Consider the following 15,674-nt stretch of genomic DNA (forward strand, 5'->3'; position numbering starts at 1 on the left):
AAATAATCAAACAAATAAATAAGGGTAATTTACTAATTTGATAAATAATTTCTACAAATACACTCCTATAATTATGGTAATTACTTTGACCTACCTTTATCCCTTTTTAAAACAATCAACAATACTGTATTTTATCCCATTCGATCCTCCCAAACCCTAGCTCCAAAACAGAAGATCGCCACCACCGTCATTTCCAGGTTCGTTCCAAGGCCGTCGATTATACCCCAAACCCAAGCATAGGTTCGCTTGTGAATCACAGTCAACGAATGTTCGTGGGTCAGAGTGCGAGCCTAGTTTCGTTCGTTCGCAGTTTGGCATCCACAAATCATCAATTTTGACTTTTCTTTTGACCTCCAAGAACAACTGCTTAATCATTCCGACCCAACCCAAATTAACCATTTGAAGTGCCCAGAATCCCAATCACGATTCCATTGCCCTGAACATCACACTTCCAAACACATGCTCGATTCCGATTACAAGTATGAGTTACGATTTCGAGACCTTTTCAATTTCTTTTGACCTGCAAGAACAACTGCTCAATCATTCCGACCCAACCCAAATTAACCACTATAACCATTCAATCATCCATCAATCTATATGTGTATATTCTTATTTGGAAAGCTCGATCGATCGATTGCATATTTTTGTGTAGGCGCGATTTGCTGGACATCTCCCTGACGTTAACGGAGGCGGCTGGTGCCATTGTCGATGTAAGTGTTGATTTCCTCTTATACTCCTTTCTAATTTCGCCTCGATTTTTTATGTTTCTTCTTCTATCCGTGCGAATTGACTCATTCGATCTACTAGATGTTTTATCATCTGAAAAATACTGTTACAATTGTGTCTAGTGTGCTTTCTGCACTGTGAATTCGTTTTTTTCCTTCCCTAATGGTGAGGATTCATGATTTTAGTTGTGTCTAACCAAATTCCATCTGCATGAGCAGGATTCTTTCACACGATGCTTCAAATCAAATCCTCCAGAGCCTTGGAACTGGAATATATATTTATTCCCTTTGTGGTGTTTGGGAGTTGTAGTTAGATATGGAATTCTTTTCCCTGGAAGGTAACTGTTTGTTGTATGTAACTCTGCATAATGAGAAATTGAACATTTGGTTTCTTTGCTTATTTTTTGTTCATATCTCAGGGTTCTTGTTCTGACATTAGGATGGATAATCTTCCTATCATGTTATATTCCTGTGCATTTGCTATTAAAAGGGCATGATAAGTTAAGAAAAAGGCTAGAGGTATACACTATAAATGCATTTTACTTCTTGGCATCTTTTTATATCTTTAAAAGACTTTATAAATCTGACCACTATTTTGACTATTTTCAAAGTGAAGGTAGTTTGTCACTATTTTCATATCAAATTTACTTCTTCTTATATGATAAAAATCAATTTGTTTCTGTAGATGATTCAATGGATGATATTGGTGAGATTCCAATTCTATTGGAATGGAATCACGAATTCCAATTCTGTTGGAATGGATCATGAATTCTAATTCTGTTGGAATGGAGTGTGGATATTTTCTCACTGATTTATGCATGTTCTACAATTCTTGGTTATTGGTTTTGGTGCAATTCACAAGTCCACATATTTTTCCAAAGGAATTTAGTTTTTTATTTTTCATTTGCTAATGCATTATTGGAATCTAAACTAGAATTTGGTTTTGTTTTCACAGAAGTTGATGCTTGAAGAACGGACCACAAAATTGAAAGTGATTCTAAGCAACATTATTCTTTTAGAATGTATTAGTGTCGTTTTTAGATTTTGATGTTTTTTTTCCCGTTTTGAAAGTTTTTTTTGTTTTATTCTTTAACAATAAATGTAATTCTTAACAATTGTTACCCGTATTCTATAAGAAATAATGTATTTTTTGTTTTTATTCTTCAATTGATTGTTCAAGAATTTGTTATTCTACAAGAAGTTTTTAAAGTCAAGATCAAGAAATAGGTTCAAGAATATTTTTATTATTTATGGTTCAAGAATATTTTTATTTTTGAATATACTCATAAACATATTCTGTCAGAATGTCCGAATTAAAAGAATTATAATTCGTAAAATCGGATTTTTAAAATTAATAGATTCTATGATCCCTTAAAATATGCAACTTTCCTTTATTAAATATATATTAATTGACTAAAATGCCCTTGTAATTAATTTAGATGATATTTTTCAATTATATTTAATTCAATAATATATATTAATCACTTTCTTAAAATAAGTAAAATTGATTGGTCCATATTTATGCATACAATAACACAATAATTACTTTGAATAGAATAACCTAAGTCTATATATATATATATATATATATATATATATATATATATATATATATATATATATATAACATCCCAAATTTCGAGTCCAAAAATTTCTTTTAAAACATTACTAATTCATAGCGTTAAGTCATTCAAACATACAAAAAGGGTTTATATGACAAATCATAGTTTCATTTCCAAAACACTTGTTCATTTCATCAGAGTAAAACATCCCAGGCTGACTAACTATGGTGTGTGCCATGCGATCATCCCGAGCTCTTCCCTCCGCTACCGGAAGACAAAGGGGCTAAAGGCCCAAAACACTCTAGGGCTAGGGTCTAAGACAAAGGGGCTTCACCAATAACTCATTGACTGTTGCTTTAAGACATTCTGGACCATCACAACTCTAGATCTGAAGTAGCAACCTCAGATCTAAGCCCCAAACCCGAAATAGATCTTAATCTTACCAAAATAGCCCCAAAATCTCATTCGAGAATAGATCTAGATGCAAAAAGGGTGAAGGTAACAGCTTATTACCTCCAAGATGACCTCCCACTGAAGAATAATCCAGATCTCTGTAAACCCCTTGATCCAAGCTTCTTGATCTTCAAGATCTCTTCACCAAAAACCACTTATCTAAGCTCCAAATTGCCTCCAATGACTCTCACTCACGATTTAGGGTTTCTGGATCTCAAAAGGGTGGTAAAAAGGCTGAGGGTGGGTTATAATGTGCTTTATATAGGGCACAACCCCCGGGATTAGGGCTTTTCTCGTCCAAACCAGACTCGCCGAGTCCACTAGCCGACTCGCCGAGTCGGTCACTTACTCTATACCCCGGATCCCGCTCCAACTAGTCGAGTTCCTCCCTGGACTCGACGAGTTGACTCATGACTTAGAGCTTTTCCTTTCTTTTCTTGGTCTTTCTAATTCTGGGTGTTACAATATATATATATATATATATATATATATATATATATATATATATATATATATATATATATATATATATAGAGAGAGAGAGAGAGAGAGAAAGAGAGAGAGAGAGAGAGAAAGAGAGAGAGAGAGAGAGAGAGCTAGGTTCAAGTATTCTAACTAATTATTGTGCGGATATCGTATGCTATGAGAATGATAAAGAAAATATGTTGTTTGATAATATAAATACGTTCAATCTTATATAACTATTGTCATTAACACACATTCTCACTAATTAAATCGTCTATAAGGTTATTATACACTTATTATTATTATTCTCATTTATGTCAGAATGTTTATTTGGGTCGTATTCTGTCAGAATGAAAATGAGTGAAAAACGATGTGTGAGAACAAAAATAAATAATAATTAGTGAGAATGCATGAAAATGACGATATTTTTGTAAAGTTGAACGTATTCGCATTGCTAAACAGCTTATTTTCTTAGTAATTCTCATAGCATACGATATTCATACAATAATTAGTTAGAATAGAATAACCTAAGCATATATATATATATATATATATATATATATATATATATATATATATATATATATATATATATATATATATATATATATATATATATATATAGTTAGTTAGTTAGTTAGGATAATATGTAAATCACTAAGTATTATATAAATGTATAATTCATGGTTGACCATTTATTTTAAGGAAACAATGATAAATTAACTAATTAAATCAATCAACGATCATATATGTATATGTGTTCATTTTGTCCATCTGTTTCAGACTTGAGTTCTGATTTCTAATTCTCTGAGTTTTACAAGTTATAAATATTGATTTATGATTTATGAAATTTGAAGTTCTAACGTTCAATTGCCAACTGAAATTCATTTCTGAATCTCGATGACTATATTCTCTGCTCTCTGAATTTGAATCTAATAGTAAGTGAAATATATTAATCACTTAATTTTTATCCACTCATCTTTTAAGTTTATAGGTGTTTCAAGTTAGTTTTGATAAAGAATTAAAGATGTTGGAAAAGCAGAGGCAATGTGGGAGAGACATCATGAGCATGGATGGTTTAGTTTAATTTATACTTTTATTTTATAGGTGTATAATTATTTATAATTTCATTCTAGTTTTGTGGTTTTCTATATTTATGTTGCATGATCATTTGCTAAAAATGCGGAATTTTTATTAATTTGAAGGATATTAACGGGGAATTAGTATGGATATTCGAATTTGGTAAGAGTTCAATATTTTGTTTGATATGTGTCGTTCTTTATTCCATTTTATAGACTATAAAATTGGTTCTATGATTATGTTTTTGTTTTACTAATAAAGGCAACGTAAAATAGTGTTTATAATTAGGTTTTTCAAGTTGTTCCGAAGCTTGATTTGGCCCCAACTACGTGGGTATAAAAGCTAGTAAGTTTTAGATCCTAAAATCCATTTAATGTGGTGATGCTTTTTCTTAGAAATGAGTGAGGTAAAAGCATTGAAGATATGTTTGGAAGATTGGATTGTGATCCTATATGCTCCACTTCAATTATACGTCTACCTTATTCTAATACAATTGTTAGACTTTATTATACTTCAACTTTAGTTATTTAATTAATATATTCTATGTTTTGAAGGATCTCATATTTACTTTTGCTCCGTGCCTCAAATCGGCTTTGAACGGTCTTGGGCACCGTAGTACACAAAAGCATATGGACATGTGTGCATGACATAATCCTTAAATATGAATTACCTAAAATGCTTGATAACACTTCAAGCACCAACAAAACATCCGTTTATGGTTTTTTTTAATGACATGTCATCTCAAGCTTGAAGCTTATGAGATTGGATCAACTGACATTTTAAGAAATTAACAGGAATTAATAATATTGCAATTATACCACTTTGAATATCTATACATTAATATTGAAAAAAATATCATAATTGCAACCGGGATCAAAACGGTAAAGCTTAAGGTAAATGTCTCTACTTGGGATGGTGGTGCCCATCCAACAGTGTCTACAACACAGATCCAAACTCCGAAGCTCTGTGAGCAGAAGAACTGTAGAAGGTACAACAATTTCAACCCTTTTGTCAGAAAGTATGAATAATTGATGGAAATAAAATTACACCATGGTTATTCTTTCTTTATGAAACAAAAAAGGCCAGATGACTTAATTCCACCATTGATTTTTTTTTTTTTTCTCTCTCTCTGTAAGAAACAAACAATTCCAAACGGTTTAGTTGATGATTTTAAATCATTTACCCGTTAAATCTATGAGACTATCAAGTCAAATCAAATGAACTTAGTGTCTTCCACTTACATATGAGCTATTAAGATGTTACATAAACAATTTATACATATATGAAAAAACACCCCTTGATCTGATGATAGAAAAAACACTGCTTTTATACGAAACCAAAAAAAAAAAAAAAAAAAAAAAAAAAACATCATTAAGTGTCACTTTGAATCATATGGTGTCTATGGCATGAACCATGAAGCACGTTTATTCAGCATAAACAATAACTAAAAACCTGCAATGCTACAAGACAAGACAGACAAGTCTAGTCGGTTATGATATTATGTTAAATCTTAAAAGCACATAAAAACCTACGCTGCACATGTTTTCTATCTTTGACGAAAGAGAGATGATAAGTAACACTATGATATAGCCTAAAACACAAACATCCATCTTTCATCTACTCACGACACACTACAAATGCTGTACAAAACAAATGTTACGATCACACCAACACCCCCCCGGGGTTTTGAGGTTTGTCTCTTTTAGTGCCTTGTATAACCACCACCTCTATTCCTCTTTTGTCCTGAAAACCCACTTCTGTTGTAGTTTTGTTCATTTCTGTCCCACATACCTCCTCGATTCCTAGGTGTTGGGGAACCCCACCCCAGGTTCGCCTGTGGACCCCACCCTATCTCACTGGGTCCACCAACCCATCCAGTGCTCATCATATTCGATGATGCTCCCTGGTTCGCCTCACCAGGAACCCAATTAAGGTTTCCAATTCCATTCCCAGGAACCCACCCTTGACCCGGTGCTGGTGTTGGTGTTGGTGGTAGTGGACCAACCCAACCACCACCTGCTTGCAGTTGCAAACCCCATGGGGAATTCACTGTTAATTGTGGACCTTGAACATTAGCTCCCCAATTCATGTTTTGATTTCCTGGAGGAGGTTGCCAACTTACATTTGGTGGTGCTGGTGGTGGCGGCGGCAGAAAGTTTCCGGCAGGATTCTGAACCATATTCGGTACACCACCACCACCACCCCACTGGGGGCTCGGTTGTGGATTATGAGGTGCACCGCCACTCCAACCATAAGGTCCACCAGAAAGACTTTGATCGGTGGTGGTAACCGGTTGAGCAACTGGCGGCGGCATATTATTACCACCACCAAATGCCACCATCCGGGGACCACTAGCACTCGGTGTAGGTGACTGCAGCCCTTCGTTGCCACCATGATACGAAGAACTAGCCATACTCTTACTTTGGTTTGGAGTAGGAGTAGGAGAGGGAAGGCTACCCAAACCAAAACCATCTCTCTCATCATGTTTCGGGCCCCACTTAACGGGGGGCGTAATTTTAATTGTAATTGTAAATCGTCCCTCTAATGCATCGGTTAAAAGAACACCATCATCTTCCTTCTCACTCTTTCTCCATATTTTCAAATCAACAGGAAAAAACTTACTATTGTTCCATTTACGCAACTGTACCATCGAAAACGGGCCTTGAATTTTCCCAGATGGATCCTTGTAATGCCACATTTTCTCTGTTTCATTTACTTCAGGGGTAGTTTCGGGAATAACATCTTTTCTTGAACTTGAAGGTGAAGGTGAAGGTGAATCTTCGTTTTTCTTTAATACGATTGGGTCCCGTCCTTGATCGCGTAAATTTTCATTATGTGGTTCGGTTTTGTTCGAGAAACGGGCAAATTCGTAATTTTTAGCAGGACCTCTTGTACTACTCCAAGGTTCTTTTGAGGGGTAGTCTCGTCTCCGGTTATTATTAAATCTGGGGCCCACAGAGCTTTTGTATGTATCTACATATAGCAATAGAGAATCATAAACCAATCTTTTTACTGAAATTTACTTATCGTTAATTAATATACCTTGTTTCTTGTCATCTTCATCTGTGTCATCTTCAGACACATGTTTTGGATCCATAGTAGGATCATCATGTATTACAGGTAAATCTTCTAGCCTACGAGCACGTTCTTCAGGTGTCTTCAAAATTTGTAGTTTTTCTACACATTCTCTCAGCGTGGATATATATAAGTCAAGGATCACACAAACCTCCATTAAATTCATCATGACTAACATAAAAATGAAAGGGAAAATGGTGGTAATATGAAACAGTAAATATTTAAGAAAAAAAAAAAAAGGATATTCCTTTTTACGCCCTAAATCACTTGCTCGATCACGAAGATGACTAAGGCGCAAAACCTCCAATTCAAGCCACTGAAACATTTATAAAACATTATATACAAAATATATTTAAAATAAAATACATAAATAAAGAAAAAGATGAATCAAATTACAGAACTTACATCATCAACTCTTGCAGCTTGAAGTTCCATGGCTTTATCCAGAATGTCTCCCTACAAGCAACCAAACGTGTTAGAACAATGGAAATAACTTTTTTTCTTTTTTTTATATAAAGAAAAAAGAAAAACATACCACTTTCAGCCTATTTATCAATCCACACTTTATACTTTGCCTTAGACGCTTGCATTCATCCTACCATATCAAAACTAAACATATCAGCAACTCAAAAGATACCAATAATTCTACAAAAAAAAATTAACTTTATAACCTCTGTGAATTCTTGATTTGAAATGGTATCAATGGATACAGATTCCGTTTTGTCAAGATTCAATATTTCAAGCATGGAATCAGTCTTCTGTTTGCCAACTGAATATTCCTCTGTTTTGATAGTCCCTGTTTTCAATCATTGTAGATTAACCGAATTAATTGCATACATAGCAATATTAGAAATCCAAATTTTTTAAAAATAGTAAAGTGTTTAATCACCTGTAACTTGAACCAGTCTATATATGTCACTCTTATTATGAGCACCAGGAATCCTTATTCTAACAAACGTCCCAAAAACTTTTTTATGAAATGTTTCATTATCTTTAAGTAAATCCTCCACCAACTTCCTTCTCATGTAAATTAAACTTATATTGTGTGTATCAATCGCAGCATAATCCTCACGGTTTGACTGAGGTTCTCGGTCAACTTTCTTGCGAATTTTACGTTTTTTATTATCTTTCCCGCTTTTCACATTCTCATTACCTTCATCATCATTGTCCACCTGGACAACATCAGTATCAACAGTGTCCCCTTGTAGTTGTACATCATCTATCTGAGAATCTTCTTTGATAAGAAAATGGGATTCTAGAAGCTTCAACATCTCAAAATGTCCTACTCGTGGTTTTCCAAAAAGTCTTTCGAGTCTTGCATCACAAATTATATAACTTTTGCGACGCGAATCGCGAAGTTTGTTTGTTTTAATGTATTCCAGCAAGAGAGCTTGGACATCAAACTGTGTTTGAAATGACGTGTCGCCACCTGTCATGTGGGCCACGAATTCTAGAAGCTCTTTTGATGCCCACTCGGTGTTTTTCAGATCTTCTTTGAGCTTTTTAGGCTTTCTTATTCTCTTCTTTTTTGTTTGTAGGGAAGGGGAAGGGGAAGGGGAAGGGGAAGGGTTTTCTGAGCCTGAACCACCTTCAGAGTGTACAGCTGGCAGGTCTTTCTTGCCAGCTGGATCGAATCCTTTCCAAGCATTCTTGGCCTCAAGAAGGTCGGGTAATGAAAGATTGAGTTTGGATTTCATGTCTATCCAATAATCTTTAAATAGATATTCCCAGCTGTTCTTGTCATCAAAATCTACATCCACCTGTTGAAACAGAGATTTTTAGTTATCAATTGATACTATAGTCTATAGAATATAGATAGATGATTAAATTAAGAGTAAAGAATAATATAATTATACCTGATTTTGATTTTCCTGAGAGTTTTTTTCGATTAGCATGATGGTTTTCATGCAAGTCTCACAAAAACCTTTCTTCTCTTTCTCTTTGAGACATAATATAACATTGGTTTTGATACATGATTTGCACAAGGAAAAGGTGCATGTATAGCACATGTATTCAGCCTTCTTCTCACAGGTACTACACAGGTGCCAACCTGAAACCCAAAATTTAAATAAATAAATAAGTTGCTACCATGGTAATTTAAGTAAAAGCACATCTATATGGTTTCTGAGAAACTCAAGTATTTAATATGGCACATAGGAAACCAAAACACACAACTTTAATATGATTCATGAATGCATTGAGCAACTGCACATTAGAAGCAAATTTGGATCCATGAACAATTTCAAAATGATTTCTTTATTTCACTTCCTTCTTTTTCATTTTCATGATCTTTTCTTCATTTCTCAGTTGCCATGTTTATCTCTTTGTTGTTTAAGGTCAAGAAGAAAAACTTTTTTCTTGAGATTATTCTCATGAGAAAACAATGAAAACAAATATTGCAAAAGGTGTAGTAGAATGGTTATTTAAAATGCTTTTGCAGTAATTGCGTGAAACAAGTATGTATGTGTGCCCTTACAACAACTTAATCATACTACATTCAAGTCCTTGCATTTGTTTACAACAAGGACTTAATTATACATTTGAATGTGGTTACATCAAAAAAGAACAAGCATAATATAATGCCATTGGATTTTCCTATTTTGATCAACTTCAAAAAAACGAAGAATTAATCGTTCTTGAATGGTGTCCAGATATTGGAAAACAATAGTCTTTCCTTTGACAACTTCACTAGACAAAAAAAGGCTTTGCTTGCTTGAACAGATTAATTAAGAATTCATGGAGTCACACATTGACACTAATCCTACTGGAAAAAAGCCATCAACTTTAGCAGTGAAGCATTCATGGTATCTGTGTTGTGGCAGGTTGCCAGGTTCTCTGATGAATCTCCCTTTTAACTGAATCTCTGATACAAGCCAACTGCTGCAAGATTAGCTCTCATATATCATGTAACACCATTAACCATTTACAGCAGAAAAAAAAAAAAAAAAAAAAAAAAAAAAAACTTTGGCTGTTCTAAATGAACACCTTAAATCCCCAATCCACACTATATAAATACCCCATGTATGATTTCATTCATTCAATCGTCATAAACATATATTTCATTCATTCGTTTTTCATATACACATTCTATGAAAAATTTCCTCTTTGGTTGGTGCTTGTTTGGTGAATGTCAGCTCAAGAGAACCCAGAAGGAGCAAGTTTTACTTTTACACCAAAATGGAATGTAATTGAATTCCTAAGGAACCCAGCAAACCAAACGCCCCCTTAGTCTTTGTCATTTACCTTGTTTTCAGAAACTATTTTCTGAGAAGAGTCAATTTTGGTCCTTGTTTTGATAATATAAATGGTAATATATCACATGAGGTGAAAAGCAATAATTATTTAAATGTATGAGAGGATAGAGAACATACCACAATTCCATCGACCCTTAGTTTGGAAGAAAGCAGCTTCTCGGTTTACACAAGAAGGATGATAAGCTTTAGGGCAAGTCCTGTAAATATGGAACAATGGAATTTAGAACACTGTAAACCCAGATTGATCATCAATCAAGAACACTCACCTTATATCGCATAGGACAAGGTCTCCGCCATCAAAGCAAATGAAGCAAACATCTTCGTCAATTATCTTCTTACGCCCAACTGTAGACTTGGGGGTAGCTTTTGAGTTCTTTCCTCCTCTTTTCCGTTTCCTTCTGCCACGCTTAACAACCGACTCTGTCAATTCCGTTTCCATCTCCTCCGTTGGGACTTTCTCTTCATCAGCCATGGTTGCTTCTTCATCGGTCTCCAATTCTGTATCTAATGATTTCTCCTCATCTGTCAACGTTGGTTCTTCATCCTCGTTTTCTGCAGCACCAGCAGCGTTCTCGTCGTCTGTCGTGTTTCCTTCCTCAAGACCTTCCTCTTCATCTGCAACAACTTCTGCATCCGCTTCTTGGACATCAACCTGACTCTCTGTGATTGCTTCATCTCCTAGAACAATTTCGTCACCATCACTCTTAACATCCGCCATCACTTCCTCTCTTTCATCAATTTCAGCAACTGGCACCAGCGGAACATCCACTCCCCCGCCCTCTTTCATCGTCTCGCCAGCTTCCTCCACTTTCACAGTCTCCATTTTGTCGTCGCTTCCGTCTTTATCATTCTCAATCACGAACGAACCATTTGTATTGGTAACCTCCTCGCTGTTATTGGCATTTTCTTCGACTGAATCTAAACCATTATCTCGCACAATTACAGCTGCCTCACACTCTCCAACGTCAACTTTGGTCGAATTTGTTAACTCGCTACCACCACGCTCCGTAGCAGCAACATCAGAGGTAGAAATTCCATCATTTGCAGCACCCTCGGCTCCGTTCTTCTCGTCTTTCAACAAACTCGTAGGCTCGACCACCACCGAGTTCCAACATCCACCCGTTTGCTCGGAGTTCTCGCATTCAACAATAACCCCCTTCTCCTCCGCTGTTTCCCCCACTGCAACCGCGTCAAAAGGATTTGGATCGTCCAATTTAGGGGATAAAACAGACGATTTTTCTCCTTGCTCTTCTTGAGTGTTCGATTCTGGTACCTTTATTTCTAATTCTGTATCATTCATGCTATTATTTTCTAACAAACTTTCATTTGATACGGTTGTTGTCGATTCTTGAAGGTGCTTTGAGTTATTTTCTTCTTCGACCTCCATGGCGAAATCTCTTCAAAACCCTAACCCTAATTTTCCCCTTTCCCTATGACTACACATGTGTCGGATGTTACGAAGCTCCGCAAAGTGAGAGAAGTGTGGAAATATAGAGAGAAGGCGATATCAATGGGGTACTGTGTGTATCTGTGTGTGAGAGAGAACGAGATGAGACAGAGTAGGAGAGAGTTCTTCGCCTCGAATTTGGTATTTTTCAAGCCAAAATAAAACCGGACGAACGAATAAATAAATACACGATCGAGTTACTAACTAGTCCCTTGACAATACTTTATATTTCACTTCCTGCCTAATTAGAAGAACGGTAAATTCTTGGTCGTTAAATGACCTTTTATTGTCTTGCATAGTCCTAACTAAATCAAATTTTATATGTGAAAAGTAGGACCGAGTGTGGTGTGGTTTTTGGTCAAAATCAAATCATCAACCATAAAGTCGGTTTTTGAAGGTATAAAAAGTGTTAGGAAAATAGTTCGGTTTTTGCGGGTTTTGATACGGGTTGATTTCTTGTGGTTTTGGTTTATTTCTAAAACTATATTCATATAGTGTTATTTGATTTTGTGGTCGATTTTAGAAACCGCAAACCATTAGGCACAATGGGTTATTAGATGATAACTTACGATCTTTCTTTATTTATTTCTATTGTTTCATTTATAGTAATGACTCACGAATTATAGTTAGGGGTGTAAACGAGCCGAGCCGAGCCCGAGCCTGACCAAGCTCGAGCTCGGCTCGTTTAATTTTGAGGAAGCTCGATGTAACGCCCCGTTCCTGGTACGTATTTAATTTGATTAAATGTTTCTTTTTGTAAGAGCTACTCGGCGAGTTGTAACCCTAACTCGCCGAGTAGATGTCGAATTGGACGCGGGCTTTAAGTGATCTACTCGGCGAGTCCACGCCTGGACTCGGCGAGTAGGCCAGTCAGGAGGAAACCCTAATCCTTAGGGTTTGCACCCTATTTAAACGTCCTTATAGCCCCATCTCAGCCTCCATCACCCTCAGAGCATTCCTTATCGAAACCCTAGTCTCCATTCGTGAGTTTGAGTGATTGTTGCCTTGTGAAGGGACTTTTGGTGCACATTGGAGCAAGTGGAAGAAGGAAGGGGTTGAAGAGCTCAAGGAAGGGGACTTAGATCCAGAACACATTCATTTGTGGTCACCCATTATGGTAATAAAGTTTCCATCTTGATTATTGATCTATTAGATCTTGTTTGTCCCTAAATTGTTGCTTTTAAGCCCTAAAACCCCAAATCCTTGGTAGAGAAACCTTATGGTTGGGCTATACTTCAGATCTGGACCCTCATTACCTTCTAGAGTTGTAAAGTCTCAGTTATGTTCGTGATTGAGGTCCCTCTTGAGCTTAAAACCCCATTAAGAGCTTAGTTTTGACATTTGGAGCCCTTAAAGCTATGCATGCATGTAAAGTTTGCAACTTTACGTGATAAGCATGCCCTAGAAGCCTAGATCTGTGGTTTGGAGCCGCTGCATGGCTCAAACCAGGTCTGTATGGAAAAAGGACTGAATGAACTCGGCGAGTAGAACGCTGGACTCGGCGAGTCCTATGAACATAGCCGTGAACTCGGCGAGTTGGTTGAGCAACTCGGTGAGTTCGTTGAAGATTGCCTTGAACTCGGCGAGTTGTTAGAAGACTCAGCGAGTTGGCTAGGGTTTCTTCCAAATCTTGGCCACGTATGAACTCGACAAGTTAAAAAGGGAACTCGGCGAGCCAATAAAGGATTTCACGACTTCTCGAGTTCAGGAAGGACTCGACGAGTCGGTGATCTGCACTCGACGAGTCGATTCAACATAGACTGTTGACTTTGACTGTGGACTTTGACTTGGACCAAGGGTTGAACAGCTGACTTCTGATGGTTTCTGGTAATTGGGAGATTTATGAAAAAGGTTTGTATGGTACCTATAGGTGGTGGAGTTCGTGTTGGACCCAGGAGTTGAGCCTTCTTATTTCCGACGACAGTTGCGAGGTGAGTTATCCTCACTATACTAAGGGGTCTAAGGCACCAAGGCCGGCCCATTGGATATGATATCCTAGTAGTTGTATTATGTTGAGTATGAGTTAGTTATGCATGCTAGTTTGATACGCTAGAGGGTAGGTCTGTAGGACTACCTGTGATACTGATTGATTGTCTGCATGTGCATTATCTGTTACATGTTGATATGTTATGTGGGATGGGTTGAGGTTATACTGCTCCGTGCGGTAGCCAACAAACCCTAGAGTATTCCAGATATGAGTTGAGGGCCCGATAGGCATTCCAGACTCATACTGAGGACTTGGGAGCATTCCAGATACGAGCTGAGGGCCCGGTAGGCATTCCAGACTCGTACTGAGGGCTCGGTGGCATTCCAGATACGAGCTGAGGGCCCGGTAGGCATTCCAGACTCGTACTGAGGGCTCGATGGCAATCCAGATGTGAGCTGAGGCCCCGGTAGGCATTCCAGACTCACACTGTGGGCCCAGGGGTATTCCAGTCTGTAAAGCTGTGGACCCGTTATGTGCTGTTCTGCTCAGTTTGTTATGATATGTCATGGTGTGACATGGTTATGTGGACTGTATGTGTATCGGTATTTTGGGGGTAACTCACTAAGCTTTCGGGCTTACAGTTTCAGTTTATTGTTTCAGGTACATCAGGGGATCGCGGCAAGGCAAAGGCATGATCGTACAGCTCCTCCTATTATGTTATGTTTCTGGGAAAACTCTGATATAAATGTATTTTGAAAACAAAGTTGTAATGTTTTGATAAATTCTACATGTTTTGAAAGTTTAAATTTGGCTTGAATTTTTGGGTGTTACAAGTTGGTATCAGAGCCTTGGTTTGAGTGAATTGGAGGAACACTCGAGTGACTCCAGTCTCAAATCAAGGAAAGGATTTTCAAAATGATTTTTCAAAAAGGTTTTCAAAATAAATAAAGGAGGATGCAGGGCGTACGATCAGCCGGAGCCAGTATGTAGACCCCAAAATACCATACAAGTTATTTGATTATACGATATGATAGAACAGCATGTTAGTGCTAGGCTAGGGATCTTCAGGAATTGCATGATAGAATTTCCTGAATACATGATGCCTGCTAGCCTAGGGTTTCCTTTATGTGAGATTGACATCATTACTGTAGTTGTCTAATGTATGCATCCCATTTGTACATAATTAAGATCTTATAGCCTGAGAATGTTTGATTGGGGGCTTGGGGTAGGATTGGATATAATTAAGATCTTATAGCCTGAGAATGCATCCCAGTTGTACATAATTAAGATCTTATAGCCTGAGAATGTTTGGCCTTATGTTCTATTCTTGTTTGATTGGGGGCTTGGGGTAGGATTGGATATTCTAAAGTCTATAGGGTCCAGCGTTATGCATGGCTAGCATACATTAGTGCTGCAGGGTTGGTGGAAGTTTCATGGATAGGAAGGATTGAGTGAGACCGGGAGGTCAGTTATAAGATATTTAGCATTCCTCTAGGAGTGAGGATTGAGCGCTCGCCATGTTGTGCATATTGTTAGGGTGTTGTGGTGATACTTGGGGCAAATACGGGTAGGTGTGGAAGGTAGTAGGGGCCCATGCTACTGAAAGCACAGGACCTATACGCGTGTCAAGTAAGTCGCAATCCCTAGGGTTAGTAGGGAGTTGGCTCCCAGTGATTTATATGAATT

At 37.1% G+C, this 15,674-nt stretch overlaps 1 protein-coding gene and 1 long non-coding RNA gene across 2 annotated transcripts; one reads left to right on the top strand and one right to left on the bottom strand.

Annotated features, from left to right (window-relative positions):
• Positions 1-652: 652 nt before the first annotated feature.
• LOC145162490 (uncharacterized) lies at positions 653-1,244 on the top strand. The gene is made up of 3 exons (XR_013739138.1): positions 653-710; positions 945-1,063; positions 1,145-1,244. It is a non-coding gene; the product is annotated as an uncharacterized LOC145162490 (long non-coding RNA).
• Positions 1,245-5,685: 4,441 nt separating this feature from the next.
• On the bottom strand, positions 5,686-12,227 carry LOC145166199 (zinc finger CCCH domain-containing protein 19-like). The gene is made up of 10 exons (XM_079085138.1): positions 10,881-12,227; positions 10,732-10,811; positions 9,217-9,410; positions 8,250-9,120; positions 8,032-8,156; positions 7,896-7,955; positions 7,766-7,816; positions 7,606-7,676; positions 7,328-7,479; positions 5,686-7,258 (listed from the first exon to the last, which is right to left on the bottom strand). Exons 1-10 carry the CDS (start codon positions 11,999-12,001, stop codon positions 5,988-5,990), a joined length of 3,996 nt encoding a protein of 1,331 aa, XP_078941264.1. The 5' UTR covers positions 12,002-12,227; the 3' UTR covers positions 5,686-5,987.
• Between the last annotated feature and the right edge of the window lie 3,447 nt (positions 12,228-15,674).

The sequence above is a fragment of the Lactuca virosa genome, chromosome 3, assembly GCF_052849685.1.
Source record: "Lactuca virosa cultivar CGN04683 chromosome 3, Lactuca_virosa_CGN04683_v6, whole genome shotgun sequence".
Classification (NCBI taxonomy): domain Eukaryota; kingdom Viridiplantae; phylum Streptophyta; class Magnoliopsida; order Asterales; family Asteraceae; genus Lactuca; species Lactuca virosa.

Excerpts from the sequence above, each read along its gene's own strand:
- LOC145166199 (XM_079085138.1), bottom strand. The coding sequence starts at position 12,001 with ATGGAGGTCGAAGAAGAAAATAACTCAAAGCACCTTCAAGAATCGACA. Across the intron at positions 7,677-7,765 it reads AAGCTGCAAGAGTTGATGAT|TGGCTTGAATTGGAGGTTTT; the intron begins GTAAGTTCTGTA and ends TAAATGTTTCAG. Across the intron at positions 7,480-7,605 it reads GATTTAGGGCGTAAAAAGGA|GCTGAGAGAATGTGTAGAAA; the intron begins ATATCCTTTTTT and ends ATATATATCCAC.